The following is a 7,700-nucleotide window of genomic DNA, read 5'->3' on the forward strand; positions in this document are numbered from 1 at the left end:
TTCTGTATTTGATATGAACACTTTTGATTTGCATGTATTTTCGCACTAAACCACAATTAAAATATAAAATTTTCTCCATTTTTTGGTGCTTTTTTTGGTCAAAATTGTGCCATTATATTTTATTTTTGTTGCTTTAAGACTAAATATGTGTAATAATGTGATGCAACACGACAAACTGCAGCTTCAGAAACTACTTTAAGATACATCTACATTTCTAAAATATCGCATTTGTTGCAGAGATATCGTTTGCACCACACTCCCAGGTGCTGCAGCTGTTTTGTCCACCTATCACACTTTAAACCCACGTGTTGATTCCACCTGACAAGCCCCCCGTGGCATTTCCACACACACTCAAGCAGCCACGTGATTAAATGAAAGACTTTTATTTCCACATTTATAAAAGTAATTCTCTTTTACATCAAATCCCCCCCCTTTTCTGTCCAACTGTTGCTGTGAATTTCACAAAAAAAAAATAAATAAATAAAACTTCACGAAGAGAGTTTGGGGGAAGCTAGAAGAACGAAAAAAAAAAAATAAAAAATAAAAATTGAAAAATAAAAAAACGATCCAGGAAATATACGAGAACCACTCCACAAGTTTGATATCTGCAATATACATTTTTCACCAAAAAGGAGAGTATAACAATTAAGGGTTTATCACGGCTTCATATGAAGGAACATAAGTATAATGCACAACGTCTGTTTCAAATACATCTATAACAGATCAACAGGCAGTTACACCTGCACGTGGACCCGAGTCCGATCGCTTTGTTTGTTGGAAGATAAAATCAAATAAAATTAAAATTAAAATGAAAACATTACTGAGGTGATTGCGTCCCCCATGTCCCCCTCTGCGGGGATAAAACTGCTTTTTTTTTTTTTATAAATTACTTGACATTTTTTTTACTCCGCTAAAACTTCAACTAAGAACAAGAAAAAGACTTTATATAGATTTCTTTCTTTCCGTAGCTCTCGTGTTTGTGCCTATATGTGGGTCCAGGCATTCTTTCCTCACATTTTTTTTTAAGGTTTATTTTTCATTTTTGACTCGTCGCCTGTATAAGTTTCTGATGGCTAATCTAGCCTATTATGTTAAACTGGATCACCGTGGTCTGAGAAAGACGCACTCGTAGATCAAACCAACCAACCAACAAAACAAAAGAAAATCTTTAAAACAGTCTCTTTCGAATAAAATGCAAAATATTCTTATTTACAGGTTTATGACTGCTGATCATCTTGTTGTTCACGTGTAAACAAAAATCAATGACAGGTTTAGGAAAGAAAAATTGTTCCTTTGGATCCACTAAGTACATTATGTTAATATTACATGGAAGGATGTCCACATAATAATAATGATAATAATAATGATAATAATAATAATGATGCCAACAGGGGGTGTAATTGGCATTCAACTCTAGGTCAAAGTGCCACCAACACTTGCGTCTTTTGTTGTGGAGAACACTGAAAATACTGAAGCTTGGATCAAATAAATACATAACTTAGATGCTTTGATTCATATTGAAAAATAAATAAGTTATAAATAAAGCTCATGTCCCAAAAGAACAGAAAAAAGTCCCTCCACACAGACAGGTTCAGTCACAAAGCTGCGTCCACAGAGTTCAGCCCACACCGGCCATTACACACCATATAAAGGCCTCGAGCAGTTTTTTATTTTATTATTCTTGTTCGTCACCGTTTTTATTTTGTCTGTCTTTCTTTCTCCTCGTGAGTCCCGAGCTGCCAGGGTCGGCGTACAAAAAAAAAACAACTTAAAAAAAAAAAAATCTGCAGGGGCCGGCTCACCGCTGCTGAGCTGGCCGGGGAAGCACGCCGGACATGGGGGGCAGAGGCGGCGGAGGCGGCGGCTCGCTGCCCCCCTGCAGGCCGTGCAGCAGGATCCGCGGGACCAGGGGTCTCTGCAGGGCCGGCGGCGGCGCCGAGGGGCCTCTGTACAGGTAGAGGGCCGCTCCGGGGTCCAGGTTGGACACCAGGCTCTGCGGGTAGAAGTACGGGGACGGGAACATCCTCTGCAGGGCGGAGTAGTTTCCAGCTTCCGCCAGCAGCTCCAGTCCCACCGCCGTCTGCCTCTTCCACTTTGTCCTGGAGGACAGAAAAGACGCTGGTTTAGCCTTCAGCACGCGTGTATCGATAAATACATGACACCAAAATAACTCCCATATGTTTACCTGGGGTCCAATTAGAAGTCAGGAGTACATCTGCTTTTTTTTTTTTTTTAAATCACCCAAATCTCCAACCTGCCATTTGTATTCACACCCAACGATGCCTGCTAGATTGCCAGTGTGCACTCCACGCAGGTGAATAATTCATAATAAAGATAATTGAGTAGATATAGTGGTTTGTTTGAATTATTGATATGCACACATGCAACAATGCATTATTCATACTCCAAAGTGTTGTTTTTATATTTATTTATGTCATTTAGCTGCCTGAGAGTCAAAGCTGCAGACAAATAAATGCTCAAGTTAATTCAGCCGAAGACTGCAGAAATCTGGTTTTTAACACTGACGGTTCCTCTTACCACTGCGTGGAGCTTTATTTATTTACAAAACATCGACGCCTCGGGTTTCAAGCTATTTGCAGGGTCGTTGTTTGCGATTAAATCGGATGCTAGTCTTTAAAAAAAAGTAATGTTGTTGCATGAGGATGCTGCAAAGTGAGGAAATAAAGTCAGGGCTGACAAGCGTCTCAGATTTGTGGTGATGGATGGAAAATATGATCGTGTAGTGTTGGTTTTTCTCAAAAATCGAAATAAATAACGGTGCATAAAATAATAGAATACAAATTAAAACATGGAGGAGTTCCCAGACAAGTTGGTGTCGCTTAAAATAATATATATGTCCAATTAATCAGCTGTCAATCAATACTTGCTCCGAGATTTAACGCATTTTTGAGTAACAGATTAAGCTGGAACTAACTGAAGGTTAATCGAGTAGTTGATTGACAATTCCATAAGAAATTACTATGATAATTAATCTAATATTAGAAGATAAAATGCCAAAATGTTCCACGTCATCACTGTCAGTATTTACTGTTGCCTAAATTTCTTTGGGTCAGTCAAACTGTGCTGGAGGTTTGTCCCCCATAATATTGCAATTTGTGGACCAAACAATGAATCAATTAATCGAGAGAGATTCGGCACATTAATCAATAATTAAACCAGCGTTTGGTTTCAGTCCTAGTGGCAGTGACTCATGTGAAGCTAAGTGAAGTGAACTCATGCCACCTTTAGGGTGAAAGGAAAACATGGCGTCCCTGGGTCCATGCAGTCATGAGCCAGCCGTGAGAAACCAGATTATCCCCCCCTCCCCTCGCCTCCCTCTTAAGTAGCACCACCACCAGCAGCAGCAGAGTCTTTACCTCCGGTTCTGGTACCAGGTCTTGACCTGTGTGTCGGTGAGGTTGAGGGAGGCCGCCAGCTCCATGCGGTCCTGGACGCTCAGGTACTTCTGCCGCTCGAAGCTGCGCTCCAGCTGCGCCAGCTGGTGGTCCGTGAAGGCCGTCCGGGCCTTCCTGGGCTTCTTCAGCCGGACCTGAGGGCTGTCTCTACTGCTGGAGATCTCCCGGTCCCCCTCCTCTTTCACTGAGGAAGACAAAAAGATGAGAGGAAGGTGAAAACAGAGAAGGCCTCAGACATCCATCTGTGTGTGGACGCTCGGTACACGGAGGCGCAAAGAAATCAGTGCAGCAGCATCATGAGAGGAAAACTAATATCACTGTCAAGTAAAATGTAAAAATAGATCACAAATGGTTACTTTTATGGCCTTGCAGCTTTTCATTAGTGTGAGGCTGCTTATTTAAACCAGATCCCATTCAGGAGAAAATAAAAAATAAATTAGCTGGCGCAAGGCAAAACATCAATAAGGGAAACAATTTTAATAACATTAAATGGCATTTTTTAAAATTTGATTTTAATGGAAAACACTCTTAGCTGCACATCCTGTGCTAAATGTGCAATAAAAATATTTTATTATAGTAACAATAATTTAATAAATATTGCCGTCCCTCTCTAAAGCCCAGTTTTGGAGCTATACAGCATTTAATTTGCTTTTTAAATCTAATTTGACAAAGTTTTACATCAGTGTTGCCACACAAAATAAAACCGGAAATTTAATTTTGAATATTTTCAAATCACCAGCTTAATAAAACGCACATTATTTGTTTGAAGCGATTTTTAAAGCTTAAAACAAAGTGTTTGGTTTTTCAACACGTCAGATTTTTGCTGTTTTATAACTATTTATGTGCATCTGAGAGGCAGTGAGTGTTGTGTGCGATGGAAACAGTGCCTATGGGCGATACGGATCTATTTGATTTGGTCTTAAATTGTTATGAAAAGCTCCTCCAATATATCCGCACATCCAATCTGATATTTCTCCCGTCAGCAGACCCGCTGTCTTTGTTCTTCTTTCTGCGTGGTGTCATGTCAGGGCGAGCATTGATATACAGTCCTTATAGTCAATTCTCTGCACACAAAAAAAAAGAAAGGAAAGAAAAGAGGCAAAAAGGGGGGAGAAGCGCGCGAGGCGAGAGATCTTTGGTAGTTGAATAGTTGAATCGTCTCAAGAAGCACAATAATCCGCCTAATTGAGCCACAAGGGAAGGACGAGCCTTTCAACCGCGACCGGAGAAACTTCACAGGACCGTGGAAATGAGTGGAAATCAAGAGCCGGGCGGCCTTGCGTGGTTACAAATCTGATTAGCGCCGGGGACAAATTGCATCAAATCCCTGAAATATTATAGGAGGCGGCTTCGTGGAAATCAAAGCCGCCGTGCAGGCGCTCTGTGGGCCCCGCGGCTCCCTCAATCAATCAGCGCGTCGATGAGCATCTCCATCCACACTGTGACACGTGAGCGGACACACGCACGCACGGATTGATGACGTGACGCTGTATCAATAGCCTGCAAGAAAAGTGAATGTGGAGGGTGAGCCTGTAAGTGAACAAAATAAACTTTATTTTAGATATATTAAATATGATTTCATTCTATATCTCCCCTCATAGCCTACAGCGGTCTTTCCAGGCACCGCTTCATTAAACTGTCAATGGAGGTGACATGTCTGTTATGGCTGACATGATTGGAAACAGAGAGGCCCTTGATGGCATTTATCTGGAGGCGACCCTGTCATCTCTCCCATCCTTGCCTCCCTGACATCAACAGATGCTTTCTGGATATCCTGAAGCTTGAAACGCGCCGCGCATGCACGCATGTGTGCAGACAGCCGCTGATTTTAAATGTAGAAACTTAATGAAAATGAACTCATTAGCCTGACACCGTGCGAGGGGCAAATCTCAGGTTTCCTCCACCGTGATACAGCAGCAGAGGATCGGGTAGATTTTGCCTCATTGATGGCTTCCGGTGGCCTGCTGCTAATGAAATGACGTGTCAGTTTATTTATGAAACTGTTTTTATTTTACTTTGCCCCAAATTATGCAGGCCGAGTTACAAAATATTATTTTCAAACAATAAATCTAAATATTACTATTAGAAAAAAAATCTAAAAAGGCCTAAACACATTTAAAAAAAATGACCTATTTTAATTATATTTACACGTCTTTAGGTTTTAAATTTTTGCATCATCACATATTGCTATTAAATGGCTAAATGATATTTTAAATACCAGTTCGGCTTACATTAAAAGTTAATTAAATGCTTATTGTCACAACTTAATGCCCTATTTCATGTTTCTAGGTTGCACCGTTAATTTTGTGCCACACCTGTCTATGATGCTTTTATTTATTATTTATTGAGGTTATTAGACATTTTAAATGAATTTTTAAAGACATAAAAAGAAGCACCAAAGCAGAGAAGCTGCAGCTGAGTAACATGCAAAAATGCAACTCTAGAAATCAAAACATAAAAACAAAAAGGACGAGCTGCAGATATAATTATTGGCACATTTTTTAAAAGGTAATTTTTAATAAGGAGCCAAAAGTCCAGCATGAAAGCAGAAGGCCAAATCAGTTTCACCTCCAATCTCCAAAGCAGAGCAGCTCCCTCACACACTTCTCCATCCTTACCTTTGTATTCACTGTCTGACGACGAGTTGCTGTGGATTTTCTCCATAAAGTCTTCCGCTATCTTCGACGCCAGCCTCCCCGCCTCCTGAGTCGGCTGTCCATTGCTGGAGTAAGGCGCGCACGCGGCCAGAGGCTTACAGTCCGCGAGAATATCTCTGATGAGGAACGACGAGGTCACGGTCCTCTGCTGCGACCCCGCCGAGATCTGCGCGTGCTGCAGGTGCGGCGGCAGGCCGACGCCGTGACCTTGCCTCTGGGCCACCTCGTCCACGCACTCCCTCCTCGGCGACGGAGGCGACGAACAGCCGCTCTCCACGTCTGATCGCGGGCTGAATTCCAGAGGCGAGCGGCACTCCCCGACCAGGCTGTCCCCCTTGGACACCGGACTTCCAGGCCTGTGGGACAGCAGCGAGTCGATGCCAAAACTGGACCCGTTGGCGGACGCCTCCATTGTCTCGATCGAGGCCTCCTCAAACTACCATTTGGTATTCAGGACAAGTTTTATTTTAGGGAGGGAGGGGGGGTTGTTTAAGTCGAAGTTGATCCAGCAGAGGAGACAGGAAGACTCAACCCCCCTCCCCGCACCAAGAGAAATGTTTCTGGATACGCTACAAATGAAGATCCGCTATTTCCAGCTCCGCAACTAGAGAGCAAATATCTCCAGGCTAAGTTGCGTTACAACAATCGTCCATGCATCCGATTTTTTTTGTGTGTGTGTCAAGTCTAGGAAGATGAGTCCTCCTGAAAATCGATGCGGCCGCTGTAGTCTCTTCTTTCTGCTTCCTTTAGGACCAACTCCTTTTGTTTTGAGTTCACAAGCCTCGCCGGGAAGATGAAGCAGCTATTGCTGAAATTGTCTGCAGAGCGCGAAAATACGCACAAATAAAAAAGTATTTGTGGAAATTTGGGAGCAGCAGCGCACCGGTTTCAGCACCATGGACAGGTTCAGGCGCGTCAGACCTGAGAGAGACCGAAGCAAAATGTTCAGGAGCAGCTCGTCATGTGGCCACACAGGCGACAGATGAAAAATGTTCGCATTCTTTAAAGTAGAACAATAAAACCTTAGATAAAAGCAGAGAGAGATAGAGAGAGAGGAGTCCGAGTGGAGAGCTGCAGCAGAGGAGGAAGACGCGGGACGATGCGATGCGCGCCGCAGAAGCGAAAAAAAGGAGAGGTAAACTGGGTTAAATAGTCACAACTGGCAAGTAAAAGGACGAGATGCGATGGGGGTGGGAGGGAATCCCAAAAAATTGAACTTGAGGAAAAGTCAGGAGCTAGGTTTTAAGAGCGCCTCGTCCACGTGAGTCCCCTGTGACAAGCCTTCATTGGCTGAGGGGAGCTGGAAGTGGACCTCCCTACACGCCCACTCACTCTGCCTCCCTCCCTGCCTCTCCCATCCTCCCCCTCTTCCTCCCTGGCTCATCCTCACTTTGATAAAAGAGACACTGAATTCATCAGGAGACTCAGATCCAACTGTTTACAGGCAATTTTCACACTGTTTGCTTTCATTACATCATTGATGAGGCTTATAATGGGGTTATTATGTGGAGCGGCTCCGTGTTTTTCTTCTCCACTCCCTTTCTTTGACTGGATTTATTTCCCACCTCCACAGCTCCCTTTTTTTCCTTTTTTTAAAAAAAACATTTTACTTTTTATTATAATCAAT

At 42.9% G+C, this 7,700-nt stretch overlaps 1 protein-coding gene across 1 annotated transcript; it reads right to left on the reverse strand.

The window, feature by feature from the left end:
* Positions 1-846: 846 nt before the first annotated feature.
* On the reverse strand, positions 847-7,326 carry barhl1b (BarH-like homeobox 1b). Its single transcript, XM_049603522.1, has 3 exons — positions 6,035-7,326; positions 3,378-3,600; positions 847-2,099 (listed from the first exon to the last, which is right to left on the reverse strand). Exons 1-3 carry the CDS (start codon positions 6,483-6,485, stop codon positions 1,799-1,801), a joined length of 975 nt encoding a protein of 324 aa, XP_049459479.1. The 5' UTR covers positions 6,486-7,326; the 3' UTR covers positions 847-1,798.
* Positions 7,327-7,700: the final 374 nt, after the last annotated feature.

This window comes from Epinephelus fuscoguttatus, linkage group LG18 (genome assembly GCF_011397635.1).
Source record: "Epinephelus fuscoguttatus linkage group LG18, E.fuscoguttatus.final_Chr_v1".
NCBI lineage: Eukaryota > Metazoa > Chordata > Actinopteri > Perciformes > Serranidae > Epinephelus > Epinephelus fuscoguttatus.

Excerpts from the sequence above, each read along its gene's own strand:
- barhl1b (XM_049603522.1), bottom strand. The coding sequence starts at position 6,485 with ATGGAGGCGTCCGCCAACGGGTCCAGTTTTGGCATCGACTCGCTGCTG. Across the intron at positions 3,601-6,034 it reads GTCAGACAGTGAATACAAAG|TGAAAGAGGAGGGGGACCGG; the intron begins GTAAGGATGGAG and ends TGTCTTCCTCAG. Across the intron at positions 2,100-3,377 it reads ACCTGGTACCAGAACCGGAG|GACAAAGTGGAAGAGGCAGA; the intron begins GTAAAGACTCTG and ends TCTGTCCTCCAG.